Raw genomic sequence first — 18,029 nt, 5'->3', positions numbered from 1 at the left:
GGCACCAAAAAGACATTGCCTATGTAAGATTTAAAGGGGTTGGGGAGAGAGAGTTAAGTGTAGGGGCCTCCACAAAAAAGGCCTGACACCTACATCGTATAGACTGGACCTCATGAGAAGATGGCATCTGGGGAGGCCCTTTCCTGCAGAACTCTGCAATTGATGGGGTATATAAGGGGTGAGATGCCTTTTCAGATAGCCTGGTCCCAGTAGGACTCTATACACCAAAGCCAGCACCGTCTGGTAGCTAATTGGCAGCATTTGTGGAGTAGGAGGTGCTGAGATCTGCCTGGATGTCTCAGCAAAACCTCCATGAAAAGAAGCAGTATATCGGAACATCAGTTGCCAAGCTGGGAAAGAGCCATCCCCCTCAGGGGTCTACTCATGTAGTAGCTGGAGGCATTTGGGTCTCGACTGCAGAAAATAAGGTACTGGGTTAGCCGAGGAACATTTTCATGTGCTCTAGCAGGCTCAGACACGTCTCATTCTGGCAGAAGGCAGCTCGCTCTCCCTCCCTCCCTGCCGGCCAGGGAGGAGGGAGGCTCCAACTGTGTTGCTTGGCTGCGTTGCTCACCCAGTAAGGAGTCTAAGAACGACTGGGGGTGGAGCTTGCATGCTTTGTGCCGATCAAATCGGCCACCTTGCCTGGGGACTCGCCTTTGCTCAGCGCTTCCCAGCAGAGAGTGACAGTGGTTTTCCTTGCTGCATCCCCTTTGCCGGGTTGCTGTGCTGTGGGAACCACCGCTTGAGGCTTTGTTTAGCTGCTGGTTGACTAAAATCCCTTATTTTGGCTGCTGATCCCTTATTTTCGAGGCTGCTGGACCCTTATTTTCAAATCTGTAAGTTGACAGCTATGCCTTAAGGCAGTTTTCCCAGCAGAGCAGGAAGCCAGCACCCTCTTTTATTACATTCCTGTGTGTTTTGTTTTTCTCTCCCCCAGCTCACCTTGCAGAGCACAAAGTCCCGTGTGGCCTTCTTCGAGGAGCTCTAGTAAGCGAGCCGGTTCTTTGCTCCTGAGCCAGCGCTCGACTGATGCGGACCCTCCGTTTAAGGACTCAGCCATAGCCGGCCACGAATCCCTCCTTCCCGGCTGCCCCCTGAACTGTGACCCCCTCTTCACGCGTTTTCGAAGAGTTTGACGTGACGCTCCCCTGCTTCGTACTTTGTAGTTTTTTTGGTTTTTAATAATCTTTGTATAACACACGACTGTGATATACCATTTAGCTTCTTCTTCCTTTTTTAAAAAAAGTGTTTGTATTGATTGTGACTTGTATTAACGTGCTCCCAAGACGGGGTAGATGCGGCACCAGCATGAGACCCCTTTTTGCTTCCCACCTCTCTGTAGGGACACAACGCCGCTCCCTCCTGCGGACGAGAAAGGCGGCTCTTTCCTGAAGCTCCCATCAAGGAGCCTTTACCATCTAGAATGCTCTGTCTGCTAGCGCAAGACCCCATGTGCTCGTGGGTGGCAGAGTTTAAAGCTTGCACGACAAAGGGATCTGGTGCAACAGTTGCACGGGAGTAAGCTTGTTGGGGAACAGCCGATCCTGGCGCAACAGCCGGTTCTTGTTGCGCGATCCGTTGTGCGGGCATCGTGGGTGCTGCATATTCGTTCCCCCTTGTGCAACAAGTGACTTCAACTTAGCTCCCTACATTCTGAACCAAATGGAAGGATAATCAGGGAGCCTCTCTTAGACGTCAAGCTCTTTCCTTCCTTCTGAACCAAGCTGGCAGACAGTAGTTGGGTGGGCTCTGAAGGAAGCTGCCTTCTGCTGAGTCAGGTCCACTTAGCTCAGTAGTGTCCACACCAATTGGCAGCGTCTCTCCAGGATTTGGGGCAGGGGGTCTCTCCCAGCAAAGGCAGATGCTCCAAAAACTGAACTACAGTCCTTCCCCCATGCCATCTTGACCCAGGCTTTTGTATTTTGTTTTTGCACTTTGTTTCAAATCATTTTAATCATGGGATTTGGGGTGGGGTTTTTTGTGCAAAAATGTGCTTCTCCTAAGAACTGTGATAGCGTCAGGGATGGGGAGGGAGAAGTATGGGGAATTTGGGGGCCCAGAAGCCCCACCCCAAGGTGCTGTGGAAGATGCAGGACCTTCAGATGCAGAACAACGGAGCCCCTCCGCCATTTGAGCCCTGCAAGATGTCCTGCCCCCAACCCATGCTAATCCACCATGAGATTTTGAATTCTTAACTGACAGGGCAGGCGCCTCTTTGTAAAGACTCCTTTTTTGCTTTTTAAAGTTAAATTGAGTACTAGACTGCAGTGGCTTCATGCCTGAGAAAATACGTGTAGCTTTGCAAAAAAACACCCAGCATTCACTCCTGTGGGATGACTGTCAGGGAGCAACATGCATACACTAAACTACTCTCCCTCTCACTCACACACAAATCCTTTTCCTTCTCAGCTTCTTGCATTCTGATCTTCGGTCCTTTAAAAAAGAAACCCGCAACTCTTTGTGTACTGCAATACCTCAGTGAGAGACGATCTCTCTCGCTCAAAAGCCTCAGATGAATTTTCTAGCTTCCAAGCCTTTGCGCTGCCCCCTGGTCCCGTTGATCTCCTTTTTGTGCTGCTATCAAGGGATGCAATGACTAAAGGGGGCTGCCATTTTAAAGGTGGAGTTTCTATCACTCTCAAAGTGGTGCTGTTACCAAAATAAACATAAAACCCCAGTTGCTTTAGTTTCCCACTTCCAACATGGCCACCATGCCTGTAGGCTCACCTTGTCTCGCCTTTCCTTGTTTTCTGATCGGTCGAAGCAATGGATTCGTACAAGTTCGAAAACAGGAGGAGTAGAGGGGCCAGGGGGAGGCTGAGCTTATAAGCAAAGGGTTGTTTCTGGGGTTACTAGTAGCAGCACAGTGAGAAAGGCCCAGTCAGTCTGAACCTGGCCATCTTGTTTGAAAGATGCCAGATTAAAGGTGCATTGGGTGATGTCCTGTTCAGGATCCGTAAAACACCAACTGATTCTGCCTTGCATCACTCAAAATCGGATGTAAACAGCTGGAGTTCCTGGACAGCTGAAAAGAGAGACTCTTGCTTTGCCAGGCGAGTAAGAGAAATAAAACACCTGATGAAAGTTTAGGACTAGACAAATTCTTGGAGGATATGTCTCTCACTGGCCACTATCTATGATGGCTGGGTTCCGCCTCCACTGTTGGAGGCCGTATGCTTCTGAATGCCAGTAACTGGGAATCACAAGTGCAGACAGTTGCTGTTGTGCTCAGATCCTGCTTGTGGGCTTCCCATTGGAGCATCTGGTTGGCCACTGTGAGAACAGGGTGCTGGAGTAGATGGGCCATTGGCCTGATCCAGCAGCCAGGCTTTCTCTGTCTTTTGCCGGTAATGGCAAACCATGTTTTGGCTTAGATTGTCAAAGCCATTTTAAAGTCACTTTTTAGCTTTTTAAAGAGCAAACTCGTGTGTTTTTTGAAATGCTGGTGTGCATCCTCACTTCACGTGGGCAGAGGCCCAAATCGTTTTACTGTGCATTTATCTGAATCCTTGAGAGAGCCACGGCACTTGCAGTAAAATAGGGCTTTGTTTCCTTAGACCAGCAGTTCTCAACCTGTGGGTCCCCAGACGTTGTTGGACTACAACTCCCATCATCCCTGAGCTCTGGCCTTGCTAGCTAGGGGTGATGGGAGTTGTAGTTCAACAACATCTGGGGACCTACAAGTTGAGAAAGACTGCCTTAGACGGTTGCCTTGGGTGTTACTCCAGCAGTGTTCATCTATTAGGAACTGGGCCAGATCTGCAGAGCTCTCTGGTTCCCACTGTTGCCAGAGTCCTCCTGATCCACCCTCCACTATCAATAGAGGGCTGCCATTGTCTTCTAGCCACGATGGCTTTGCTCTGGGGGCAGTAATGCTTCTGAATCCCACTTGCTGAAAGCCACAGGAGGAGAGACTGATCCTGCACTCAGATTCTGCTTTCTGAGTTTCCCAGGGGCATCCAGTTGACCCCCGAGAGAACAGGATGCTGGACTAGATGGGCCACTGGCCTGATCCAGCAGGGCTCTTCTTGACTTCACTGCTCAAAAGACCGCGTCCCAGACTTAAAGATATGGCCTGTGCCCACCCTGCATCGGTGGCACAGCATTTTAAGCTGGGTCTTCTCCGCATCGCATCTCCGTAAACACTTTTTGGAAGCGGGCAAGTCAGGCCCTAGAACCAGGCCTGGGTTTGGTGGCCTTAACCACACGTGAGTCGAAGTTGCATTTCCTGCATTGGCTATCCAGGGCTTCCCAACTTTTTCTTTTTAAGGCATGTGGGTATCTTTGTATTTTGGAGTGGGTGGTGTGGGTGCCACTCCCTCTGGTTAGTTCTCTCGTTCACCCAAGCGTCGCCCAACCTCTCTTGTTGCATTTGGCTCCTGTACTGCAAATTGGGCAACCGTGGAATAAAAAGCAAGGAGGGCATGTGAGATGGTGGAGACAGATTTGCTGCCTGAAATACGAAACAGTATCTGACCCTCAGCATGGTCTCTGTCTGGAGGTAGGTAATGGGAACCTGTAGCCTTCCAGATGTTGTTGAAGTCATCACCCCTGGCCATTAGATCATGGTGGCTTCTGGGAATTAGAGGTCAACAACAACTAGAGGGCCAGTCATTCCTTGCCCTTAAATTAAGGTGTGAGAGCCCAGCCTTCAGACACATTTGATCCCTAGGGCCTCTGTCACTGGATCCCAGACATGCATCTAGCCCAGATGTTCAACCCAGAGTTTGGTGCAACAACCTTTCCCCCAGCCCTGACTTGTTTTCGCAGATGGGAGTGTTTCTCTCTTGATACTATTATTTTTTACAAAAAAGAAGTTTGTACTGAATATTGAAAATGTATATCTGAAATTCAGATATCTGACGCATCCCCCCCCAAATTGTGTTGTTTCCTTAAGGGGGGTCTTGATATGGACAGACCCTATTTTCTATTCCCATGGATTGTTATATACTCTGCAGAATTGATTTGTTTCTCATTTTGGGTTTTAATAAAAGTTCCAAGTACTTGGAGAGATCCGCCGTGGGCGGCAGTTCTTGTCGTTTGTTCTCAAACATGGGTGGGTGGGCTTCAAGCGTGCAGGATCTGTTTTGATTCCCATCCCCACCCCCCGAAACTGGATGGCCATCAGCCAGAGGTGAGCGCAAAACAAGGGCTTAGAAAAACCGGTGAACATACTTGGAAAAGGACTATCTCTGGGTGCATCTCAGGCCAAGAATTTACTTGAGTATCTGAAAGACCTCCTTCCCTAAAGACCCTCTTGGGCTCCGAGATTGACAGGGGAGGGCCCTCCTTTGTTGTTCCTCTGTCCCCAGCGGTGGGGGAAGGTGGTGGCCTGGGAAAGGACCTTCTCTGTGGTGGCCCCTAAGCTGTGGAACTCCCTCCCCACAGAGCTGTGCCTGGCACCTTATACAGCTTCTGGCGAATGCTGAAGACCCACCTCTTCGCCCTGTCCCTTGACACTTGAGGTGTATATTTTAAGGACCCACCTTATTTTGTGATTGTAAGTTGTTTTAAAGTTGTCTCTAATATTGTCATATAACCAGCCCTGGGGCCCTAGCCTGAAGGGTGAGATGATGATGATACCTTCCAATTCCTTTCTCACAAAAATATTCCTGGTTATCCCCCAACATACACACCTTTCTTCACTTTAGCAACCTTAATTGGTGGAGGGTCTGGGGAGGGGAGGCCTAGCTATAAGCTGAACAATTGGAAGTCAGAAATTCAGCTTTTAAAATACAGGTTTTTTAAGTTTAAGTTTTGATTGCTAAATGGATAAACATTAATGCAAGACACAACTTCTGTGATGGAGTACTGCCAACCATCACGATCAGAATCCATAAAAGGGGAGATAGGCACCCAAATCACCATCATCATCTAGGGTTGGAGCCCATATTAGCCCTACTCAAGAGTAAACCCATTGAAATTAATGGGCATCTGCTTGTGGGCTTCCCATTGGGGCACCTGGTTGGCCACTCTGAGAACAGGATGCTGGACTAGATGGGCCATTGGCCTGATCCAGCAGCTTCTTATGTTCTTATAGGTTAGTAAAAAGATGAGGAAGTATTGCATGTGAGCATCTACAACCTGTAACATGGGATCACCTTTTAATGTTTTTCTTTTTAAAGCTTTTATACCACATTCCTACGCCCATCTCTCTGCCTTCACCAATCTTGTGCCCTCTAGATGCCTACCAACATTCAAAAAACAACAATTAATAAATGGCAGCAAATTCTGTATTAAACCATTAAAGAATGTAAAACACAATGCATGTGGATTCAAATACATTCTGTTCCAGTGTAGAACAATAGCAGAATCATCTTCTCAAGTTGCATTCCAGGAACAATGATTATCCACAAAGGGTGAGAAAAGAACTCGTCTTTGTGAGTTTTAACGACTGCGGTGACATAGAAGGGTTGCTTCAGTGTTAATAAAATCGGTGACTTACAAAGCCATGTCGCAGGTGTAATTCTCCCTTGAAATATCAAAGATCCATTATCTAGGCTGGGACTTAAATGCATATCAAATGGTGCATTGGGATTTCACTCTGCAGCAGAAACTAATGCAGTGGCACAGCTAGAGTCTTCAATAATGTCTGAATAAAGTTCTCATGCCCTGGAGAGGAAAGTATGCAACATTTGGGACCTTTTAGTTTAGAGAAAAGTTGAGTAAGAGGTCACACGATAGAACTGTGTAATATTATGCATATGGAGAGGGTAGAGAGAGCAAAGTTTTTCTCCCTTTCTCCACTAGAATTCATGGAAATCCAGTGAAGCTGAAGATTCAGAACAGACAAAATGAAGTCTTTTCTTCACACAGTGCATAGCTGAGCCATGATTTTCAGGTTTTCAGAAAATCGTAGCTCAACTATGCACTGTCTGAAGAAAGTCTTCCTTTCGTGTGTTCTGAATCTTCAGCTTCACCAGTGTCAAAGCAATGATTCTTCAATATCAACTCCACTGGACTGGTCATGTTGTCCGGATGCCTGATCATCCTCTTCCAAAGCAACTACTCTATCCCCAACTCAAGAATGGAAAGCGGAATACCAGTGGACAACAAAAGAGGTTTAAAGATGCTCTCAAGGCAAATCTAAAAAAATTAACATGAGCACTGAGAACTGGGAAACACTAGCCTGCGAGTGCTCCAATTGGAGAACAGCCTTTACCAAAGATGTCATGGACTTTGAAGAAGCACCAACTCACGGCAAAAAGGAGAAACGTGCTAAGAGGAAGGCAACGTTTGGCAAACCCACTCCAACTCCTCCTGGAAACCTATGTCCCCACTGTGGAAGGTTGTGAGGATCCAGAATTTGCCTCTGTAGTCCCTTACGGACTCACTCTTAAGACCGTGTTCATGGAAGACAATCTTACTTGGCTACAAGAAGTTGAGCTACAGAAGAGGCAGTGAGGGCCACTGTAGTGATCACACAGGGTCCCCGGACGTTTGACGGTCTATTGATCCCTGTGCCACCACTGTGAATGCTTCCCCGCTGCCACCAACCCGTTTCTCTCAGGTACAGACGGAGTCCAGACAGTTGTTAACATTAAACCAAATAAAACAAGTTTATTTTATAAGCCTTAACAAGTTTGTGGTTTCAGATAATTTTTATTGTCAGTTTCTTAATCTTAGTTTCTCTACTGACCTATACCTTCCTATTACCTACTAACTGATTATACCAACTGTCTATCTGACTCCTCCTAACAGATTCTCTCACCCACTCACATCAAACTATCCCAACCCACAGATGTATCCTCACTCTCCCTTCTCTAATTTTTTTTATAAGATGTTTATTAAAGTTTTCAATTTGATACAAGCAAAAAGAAAAACGTAAAAAGAAAAAAAAATATTAAAAACACATAAAGTTCACAACTTATTTTTCAATAACATATTTCCCTGACCTCCTCATACCTCCCCTTTTTGTTTTCTAGTTCAAATTATTTGTCCAGCAAATCCTTATCTCACTCTCCCTTCTCTAAGACTGACTTCTCAACAACACTAACTCTAACTCCTCCCCTTGGGTTCCCATTTGCCAATCACTTCACACTCATTTAACCCTTTCCTTATGACCCAGCATGATGTCACCTAGGAGGGCAAACGCCACAGCCACTGGCATGGATGGCTTTAAAGAGAGAATTGGACCCATTCACAGAAGATAAGGCTATCAATGGCTAAACCACAGGAGGGAAGAGTGCTCTTGTGCTTGGTCCCTGCCTGGGGGTATCCCACAGGCATCTGGTTGGCCAGGGTGAGAGCAGGATGATGAGTAGGCTGATGAGTAGGATGGGCCATTGGTCTGGTCCAACAGGCTCTTCTTACGCTCTCATAGGTGGGGGACCTTAGGCCTAGGAGTCAAATGTGCCCATGAACTTGTGCCAATGCCTCTTGCTTGCCTGGGTGAGAATAATAATAATAATAATAATAATAATAATTTTTATTTGTACCCTGCCCTCCCCAGCTAAGGCTGGGCTCAGGGCGGCTAACAAGCAATAATAAAAACAAGTTGAATGAATACAACCTAAAAACAAGATTAAAATACAACAAAATATTGAAACATTAAAATATTAAAATGCAGCCTAATCACAGGAGGAGAAAGGAAAAAGGAAAAAGAAAGAGGGGGAGGGAATCAAATTGGCTCTAAGCCAAAGGCCAGGCAGAACAACTCTGTCTTACAGGCCCCGTGGAAAGAAATCAGATCCTGCAGGGCCCTGGTCTCATGAGGCAGAGCGTTCCACCAGACCGGAGCCAGAGTTGAAAAGGCCCTGGGTCTGGTTGAAGCCAATCTAACTTCCTTAGGGCCCGGGGCCACTAGGGTGTTGCTATTTATGGACCTTGAGGCTCTCCGTGGGGCATAGGAGAGGCGATCCCGTAGGTACGAGGGTGATAGAGAGGGTGTCTGTAAGTCGGTGTCGAAGCAAGCCTATTCTACAAAGGTGATGTCTCCCTTCAATGCTGCTCCCACTTCGGCCTCTACTGCCACACAGCCCTCGCCAGGAGTTTCTCTCTTTCTCCATCCTGTGCTTTCCCTGGCATCCCCCCCTCCCACTTTTGCTTCATTATCTCCCTCTCTCCCAGCCCTTCCTCAAACGCTCCTGCTCCTCGTTCCTTGCCCTGAATACTTATGTAATCTTGTTTTGCCTGTCAGATGCCTGCCCCCTTTGTGCGCCAAAGGCAGCTGCGTCTCGCTGCCAGATAATATGATCCCTGGATATTCCCTGTCGCGAAATGCTCTGGTGCTTAAGGGATGCCGAGCTGTGTCAGTCGAAAAGCTCTGCCTGCTTCAAGGGAGAAAAGGGGAGCAAGCAGGTGGGGGTGGGGGGGTGGTTGGAGAAGCATGTCATGCAAATCCAGCTCTGCCAGGCCAGTTGTTCGCTTGTTTGTTTGCAACTTTTGCATTGGTATAAGGAGTTTTGCATTAGCTGGAAGCAAATCCTCATAAAATTACAGTTTAATTGCATAAAATTAAAGTTTTGGTGGGCCCCAAAAAATTTTACCCTGTTTGGTGGGATTTTATCGTATATACAACAATTACAGGCACACAGAACTCCCTTTGCACAGTGCAACGTGCAAAATTGGCTTTCCTGATGGTAATAAATACTTCACCAACCTACTATTAAGTCATACTGTGCTGTGTTTATGTACTTCTGTTCTGTTCTGTTTTGTACTTCTGTTATGATTATTGTATTAATTTGTTTGATTTACTTCATATATATATATATATATATATCCTAATCTACAAAAAACCTGATGGCTCCCTAGGACACACTATCTACCGGAAAAAAACACACACCAACCGCTACTTACATGCACAATCACACCACCACCCTGCACAAATAAACTCCGTAGCCAAGACTCTCATCTCCAGAACCAAACGCCTGGCTGACAAAGACCACTTGACAACTGAGTTACAGAATCTCTCAAATGTGTTAATTGCCAATGGATACCAGCAAAACAGGGTTACGAAGCTAATCCAAAAAGAAACACCCCCCAAAAACCAAGACACAGAAGAAAACAATGGCATGGCCCTCCTTCCTTATATCAAGGGCACTACAGATAAAATTAGCAAAATCCTCCATAAACACAATATCAAAACAGCCTTTTGCGCCAACCAAAAAATAGCCAATATCCTCAGAAACCCCAAGGATAAAATCCAGTTGGAAAACCAAGGGGTCTATGAAATACCCTGCAAAGTCTGCCCAGCCACATACATTGGACAAACAAACAGACGAATAAATGTACGTATCGCAGAACACAAGAATGCCGTCAAAAAAGAAGAAAAAACTTCCTCTCTTTTCCAACACATGAAAGAAACAGGACACGAAATTAATTTTGCAGATTCCAAATTGCTCTCTAACATGGAACATCACCACAAGAGAATAATCATGGAAGCCATCGAGATAGAGAAACACCCTCACAACATGAACAAGCGTGACGACACATCCCGCTTGCCAGACATCTGGAAATTAGCCCTCCCCACAAAAACTGACACCAGATCCAGAGGCACACAGAACGCCATCACCAATCAACCACACCAGACCCAAACCCAGACCCTCTCCACAGATAAATTACAGACACCATCCAGTAGCCAAACCATGGTGGCACCTCCGGATGCTGCACCCCCCTGCAATCCCTACACAGATCTGGCTGGCACAGGCCACAAAACCACAGCTCGCCCCTATACACGAAGCCAAGCCAGAGCACAACTAAGTGCAGTACAGCCATCTTCTCAGAAAAACTCTTCACAAAGTTCAAGAGGTCAAGACACAAAGGCTTTAGCAACTAATCCACACCTAATGACCCACCTAAGTGGTACTCAGGATATCACTCAAGAAATCACTCAAGATATCCCTCAAGCAATTAAGGAACAAAAGAAGAAAAGGCACACTAGCCTGGGAACTTCCTCTCTGCCCAGAACATTGGAGGCTATACACCACACCTCCTCAACAGTATTTATAGGAACTCAAACACTGAGATCCTGCTCTGTTCCAGTAACAAGAAGCCGAAAGCACCAGCCTGAAGATGACGAGTGAGACCTCGTCGAAACGTCGCCTAGACACCCCAACTTTTACACGGGAAGACACCCGAGGACACCAAAACCTGCATATATATATATATATATATATGTATGTCATAGCTTGGTTTTTGAACAGCTTGGTTCTAGAACATTTTGGCTCCCAAACTATTTTTGGAAGCCGAATGTCTGATGGGGCTTCCGAGGTTCTGCTTGGCTGCAGGAGTTTTGTTTTTTGAACGTTTTGGAAGTTGAATGGACTTCCGGAATGGATTCCATTTGATTTCCAAGGTACGACTCTATCATCTATCTATATCTATCTATCATCTATCTATCTATCTATCTATCTATCATCTATCTATCTATCTATCTATCTTTCTATCTATCTATCTATCTATCTATCTATCTATCTATCTATCTATCTAATCTATCTATCTATCTATCTATCTATCTATCTATCTAGCTATCTAGCTATCTATCTATCATCTATCTATCTATCTATCTATCTATCTATCTATCATCTATCTATCTATCATCTATCTATCTATCATCTATCTATCATCTCCGAAGGCCTTCTGGCGGTTCCCTCACTGCAAGTGAGGTTACAGGGAGCCAGGCAGAGGACCTTCTTGGTGGTGGCTCCCTCCTTGTGGTATGCCCTCTTGTCAGATATCAAGGAGATAACTATATAACCTTTAGAAGACACCTGGAGACACCTGAAGGCAGTCCTGTATAGGCAAGTTTTTTAAATGTTTTGTTGTGTTTTTATATATGCTGTAAGCCGCCCAGAGTAGCACAACCCAATGTCAACAAAAACAAGGAATGAAATGCTGCAAAGCCCCCAACTAGTGGGTGTGCTTCCCTCCCCACCTGACCTTCGCTCCGACTCTTCCGCCATCTTCAGTGCCAGCATCTCTGCCTCCAGCACCTTCTGCTCCATCAGCCGGTTTCTCCTCCTTGGTCTGGATGGCTGTGGCTTTGATCCGCTGCATCTCCTGCTCCGCCTCGGCGGCTTTCTGAGCCAGGAGCTTCGCTTCCTCTTCCGTGATCTGAGCTTTCTCGGCCAGCAAGTCAGCCGTTTCTTTGAATCTCATTTGGGCAAGAAGGGTGGAGAATTACACACAAGGTGCTCTGACGCGGCAACAGCCAAATGCCAGATGTCAAAGAGAGAAACAATTATACAACCTTCTGTAGACATCTGGAGGGAGCCCTGTACAGTGGTACCTCGGGTTACAAACACCTCAGGTTACAAACACTTTGGGTTACAGACTCCGCTAACCCGGAAGTGGTACCTTGGGTTAAGAACTTTACCTCAAGATGAGAACAGAAATTGTGCTCCGGCGGTGCGGCAGCAGCGGAAGCCCCATTAGCTAAAGTGGTGCTTCAGGTTAAGAACAGTTTCAGGTTAGGAACGGACCTCCGGAATGAATTAAGTACTTAACCCGAGGTACCACTGTATATTTCTAGGGCCCCCTCTATTTCTGTCACTTGTTTTAAGCTGTAGATATAGATATAGATATAGATATAGATATAGATATAGATATAGATATAGATATAGATATAGATATAGATATAGATATAGATATAGATATATCACTTATTTAATGTATTTGTATCCCACCTTTCTCCCAAGATGAGATTCAAGGCAGCTTACAATTAAAAACAACATTATAAAATATAAAAGCAATAAAAACCAATGAGTTAAAACACACACACAATAATTAGAATACATCAGAACACATTTGGAACTAGCAATTAAAATCCAGTTTGCCTTGACAGCAGCTGAGAGATCAGCATCTTAGTTTCCAAAGGCCTGTCTGAACAGGAAGGTCTTAGGCTGCTGGCGGAAGGATAACAAAGAGCAAGGCAGTCGGACTTCTCTTGGGAAGGGATCCCACAATCTGGGAGCAGCCACAGAAAAGGCTCTCCCTCGGGTCACGGACAACCATGCTTCTGAGGTCAATGGGACCAAGAGAAAGTGTCCACTGATGGATCTCGGCAGCAGCCAGGCAGGTTTGTACGAGAGGTTGGGTTGGGAGAGACACCCTGCCTGAAACCCTGGCAGTCAGTGTAGGCAATGCTAAGCTAAATTGGCCAATACCAGTCTGGCACAGTACAAGGCAGCTTCCTCCCAGCTCTGGTGTGGCTCCCTGGCCTTGTTCCTGCTGTGTTGCTGCTGTTAAACTGAGCAAACTCCCGCTGTCGCCTCCCGCACCCAGAGCTCCAGATCCTCCTGTGTCGCTTAATGAATGCACCACCAGAATTGTTTATCTTTTCTGTTTGCACAATCCCGGCCATCGAAAAGAAGAAAGGGAGGAGAGAGAAAGAAACGGAAATTCCCGGTAGATTAAATTTAGCTTTTGGTTCTGCCTGTCATATTTTATGCACGCTCCCCTCTGCACCCCCACAACAACAACAACTGCCTGTATTTCCCAAATTCAATAATTGGCTCAGAAGAAGGAGATGGGTTTGCTCCGGCTCCTCTTTCTTCCTCCTGTTCTTTCTTTTTTTCCCCTCCAGGAGCCAGACGGGAGGTGCGGATGAGCGGAGGCGAAGAGGGAATTCACTTCTCTTTGGTGACAGGGGAAAGGATGGAGGGAAGAGGGGAGGGAGAAGAGAAGGAGCCTCCTGTTTTGAGAACAAGCCTGCAAAATAAAATAAAAAGATTAAAAAAGAGCATCGCTGACCTAATTTCAGCATCAAGCAGAGAGATAGGAAGGCCTCCCTGGTATAAATAATGCAGCTTTTCTGCATCGGTGTCTTGTTGTGACGGAAAAGTTGGGCTCCGCTCAGGAGGAATGAAGCTTCCGATTTCAGCAGAGGCTGCGGAAGTTGGCTTCCCCCGTGTCTCCTCTCTGCAAAATTGACAGGAGGTTTCCGTGCGTGACGGGGGGGCTCCCGCTTCACCGCCGCGTTTTTATCCTTTATTGTTCTGAGCCCTGCAACCTGCAAAAACAAAAAAAGGGGGGGGGGGAGAGACTGTGTCTTTGGGATTGGCACGAAGGCTAAAAGGATTATTTAAGTGAGTCAGTGGCTTTGATGGTGTAGAATTATAGAATTTTACAGCTAGGATTTGGGACCCAAATGTCCTCCAGCCCAAGGCTTCCAAGAGACTTGAACATAATAACATGCTTCTGGATGAGACCGATGTCCCCATCCAGACCACTGTCCTGTTCTAGCAGTGGCCAACCAGAAACCCCACTGGGGATCAAGCAGGATTTGAGCACAAGAGCAGCACTTTCCCTTCCTGTAGCTTCCAGCCAGTGCTGGATTACTAAATAGGCAGAGTAGGCCTTTAAGGGGCCCACAACAATGGATCAAAATAATATTGATTTGATCTTGAAAGAAAATTACAATAAAGCTTTCTTAGTTCGGTGTTATACCACTAAAGCGCACAAATGAGGGGGTGAGATTTTGACTGCCTAAGGGCCTCCACAATGTTTAACCCTGCACTGCTTTCAGCAACTGGTATACTATGGTTACCAGACGTCCCCGTTTCCCGGGGATTTACAAATCTGTCCCCAGACAAAATCCGTCCCTGGAATGTCCCCAGATTTCATTTAATGTCCCCGGATTTATATTTTAAGTGTTGTAGATTTATTAGTAGGGATGAATGTTGTGTGATTGGTTCAACGGCACAAGGCACCTCATATGGGGACTTCCGGAGACGCAAAATGGTGGACGCCATGGCAGCAAGCAGCTCCTGAAGCCAGCCAGAGCCAACTTGTGCTACCAGGCTGGCTCCAGGCTGCTGAGACTGCTGAGACTGGGGGAACGGTGGAAACCCGCCCCCCGCGACCAAAATCGAGCCGGGGGAGCCGATGCAGGGAGAAGGAAGAGAGGGGAAGGAGAAGGAAGAAAGAGGAAGGAGAAAAAAGAGTGGAGCCCCGAACTTGCCATGCTGCTGCCACCGCCCACCGCTCAGGAGGAGAGATAGGAGAACACCGGGAGGGCAAGGACACATGGCTGAGCCCAGGCCCGGCCCGAGCCTACTCCATGGTGGCTAGCGCTCCAAGAGAGCAGGCCAGGACCCAGAGGAAGGCCGCATGACAGAGGAGACCACAGAAGAGATTACTTCTTATTTTTAAAATAACTTTAAAAAAATACCCCCCCCCCTTTTAAGTGTTCCCAGATTCCTTGAAAAAAATCTGGTAACCTTATGGTATACAGAAGCATTGCTGCCTCTCCAACCATGGAGGCAGAGCCCAGGCATTGTGGCTGGTAGGGATGTCTGTGCTGAATGCTCTGCCTCCCTGGTCAGAGGCAGTGATGTTTCTGAATACCAGTTCCTGAGAATCACAAGAGTGCTCTTGTGGTCAGGTCCTGCTGGCAGGACTTCCACAGGCATCTGGTAGGATGCTGGGCTAAATTGGCCACCAGCCCGATCCAGTAGGTTCTCCTGATGATCTTATGTATGCACAGCTGAAAATGCACTACTTAACAGCCAAGTCTGAGTGTTAGAGATTAAAACCACCATTCAGGACATAACATGGACCTTGCTAATAGAGGCCAGCTCATAGCAAGCATAGGAAAAATGGTTGGACATCAAAAGTTAGCTGTGATTCCTTGATTGCAGGGACTAGATGACTGTCATGGACTGGTTGGATGCAGAGGAACTGGCTGGGGAACCACCAAGGAGGGAAAGCTCAGAGACCGGGGAGTGGTAGTGGGACAGCGATGAGTGGTCAGAGGGAGAAGAGAGAGGAGGTGTTGGAAGCTGAAGAGACAACAGGGCTTCGTGAGCTGTGAGAGTCTGTGGCAGAGAGGAGTCCAGAAGCAAAGAGTCGGATGAGGGAGATCAAGAGGCAGAAATCAGTCCGATTAGTGAAGAGTCATAGGTGTTCTCCCTCCTGCTGCGAAGAGCTCCTCCCGCCCCCAGTCTCCCAGAACCAGGAGAGGCATGAAATGGAAGGAGCAAAGACAGGCACGCAGGCGCAGCCTCCATTTGCTAGGGAAAAGCCCTGGAGAGGAGGAGATGTCTGTGAGGTGGTGGGGACGTTTGGTCTTGGCACCTGCTTCATGGGGGCAAGACCTGCCATGGATGAGTTACTGATCTTTTGCCAGTTCTAGACAGACCATGTTTTTTGCTAATAAAGCATTAACTCCAACTTGCAGAGTTTGTTTTTACTGCCGGCTCACTTCTGACAGGAACACGGGTGGCACTGTGGGTTAAACCACAGAGCCTAGGACTTGCTGATCAGAAGGTCGGCGGTTTGAATCCCCACGATGGGGTGAGCTTCCGTTGCTCAGTCCCTGCTCCTGCCAACCTAGCAGTTCGAAAGCACATCAAAGTGCAAGTAGATAAATAGGTACCTCTCTGGCAGGAAGCTGTACACCGGCTCCCTTGGCCAATAAAGCAAGATGAGTGCCGCAACCCCAGAGTCGGTCATGACTGGACCTAATGGTCAGGGGTCCCTTTACCTTTTACACTTCTAACAATGGGCCTTGTGTCCCTTCCAACTATATGATTCTATAAATCCTGTTGTTTCATCCCACCCTCAAATCAACCTGGGCAGGGATTGTTTTATGGTAGTAGCCAGGAACGCACCTGACACTGGGTTCTTTGCTTGGTCAGTGTTCTCTGTGCTTGCATTCTTCGGCAATGGTTCTCTCCCAGACCTCAAGACTCACTTTTCTTCTGAGCTGTGCAAATGCTGTTGAGGAAGGGTGTTTGTATGGATGTCAGGGAGCTGTCAACGAGCCAAGTCAACCACAGGGCAGGCACACACAGAGAAGGCACACAATTCAATCAGCTCTTTAGTAACAGAAAATAACATTTTGGTTCACCTTACTCCAGCTAAGACATTGTGTGTCGAGACCCCGCAGCCACTCCCTCGATGGAAAATAACTCACACAAGGACACAGATATTAGGTTTATGTTATTGGGCAAATTTGGCCACAACTTTATTGAATTACAGAATGTGAGCGGTATTGGCTTAGGCATTGATTGGACCCGACTATATCTGACTAACGCCTGCTGCGCAGGAAGTCCGGTATGGGCAAACCACCGGTAGGGGGAGCCCTGTCGATGCAAACCAACTCAAGCTCCCCCTGGTGTTCCCGTTGGGGTCGTGTCAAGGCCCTAGCCCCCGACCGGGCTTCAGACAAGATCAACACCCCCGGATTCCTTTAACGGAATACCCTTAAGCATGGAGGGGCAGGTGATGGCCACACCTCCCCTCCCCCACGCAAGGTCAAACAATGCCTAACTGCAACCCTAACAAAGCTGTGACGATTGCTACGAAGTAGGCGAAAACCAAGTGGCCAGTGCCAATTTGCCAAGTGGAAAAAATTCCTACCAGGCCCCTCAATGGAGACCAACCAAGGTCCATAGCAAGGCCAGTGCCTAACCTGCAAAAGGGAGGGGGGGCGGGTGATTGAGGAAGCGAGCCAAGAGGAAGTCCTCCGGCACACTCCTCGGTTTAAACTGCCCCAGCCACGCTCCCCCAGCCAGCGGATTGGCTGGCCGGGCTCTGATGTGGAGCGGATTTGCCAAAACTGACCATTAGCTCCACACTTCCTCCTGTAACCTTTTGCTCTGGATCTTCTCAAGCAAACAAAGGCTGTGTCAAGGGGGGGGGGGTTTGAGCTCCTCCTCTGGGCCTGTCTGGCCCATTGCTCAGCAATTTGCAGGAGTCTGCTCCATCGAGGTGTCAGAGGGGGAGGAGAGCCAGCAAGACTGGGACTGTCCTGTTGTTGGATAGCTGTGCCACTCTCTGACTCCTCTCTGCACTCAATACTGTGACTCTCAGCCTCTAACCCTCTCCTGGAAGACCCTCCTTGTCCTGACCCCCCCCCCCCTTGATCGCTCAAACCCCCTGCTTCTAGCACCATCCAGCTTCTCCCTTCCCCAGACTGCTCTCCACTGTCCCACCACCACCACGATCCAGGGGGGCTTTGGGACAAATGGCTCCCACCATTTCTTCCTCATAGAGCCAGTCCCTGACAGCGGAGAAGAAAAAGAGGTGTGGGAGCCTCTGTTAGAGCACTGACCCCCCCCCCCCCCCGTCCTGCCAGACTC

At 47.6% G+C, this 18,029-nt stretch overlaps 1 protein-coding gene across 4 annotated transcripts in view; it reads left to right on the top strand.

Annotated features, from left to right (window-relative positions):
• The window catches only part of NF2 (NF2, moesin-ezrin-radixin like (MERLIN) tumor suppressor), a 103,348-nt gene extending 102,086 nt beyond the window's left edge, over positions 1–1,262 (top strand). For all 4 annotated transcript variants that reach the window (XM_028711254.2, XM_028711256.2, XM_028711255.2 and 1 more), the window contains one exon: positions 941–1,262. In XM_028711254.2, coding sequence (XP_028567087.1) covers positions 941–991 — 51 coding nt within the window. In that variant the 3' untranslated portion in view covers positions 992–1,262. The remainder of the gene's footprint in view (positions 1–940) is intronic.
• Positions 1,263–18,029: the final 16,767 nt, after the last annotated feature.

Source organism: Podarcis muralis, chromosome 16, assembly GCF_964188315.1.
Source record: "Podarcis muralis chromosome 16, rPodMur119.hap1.1, whole genome shotgun sequence".
NCBI classification, from domain to species: Eukaryota; Metazoa; Chordata; class Lepidosauria; order Squamata; family Lacertidae; genus Podarcis; species Podarcis muralis.
Note: the sequence above shows the minus strand (reverse complement) of the source record. Positions and strands in the feature narration are given on the sequence as shown.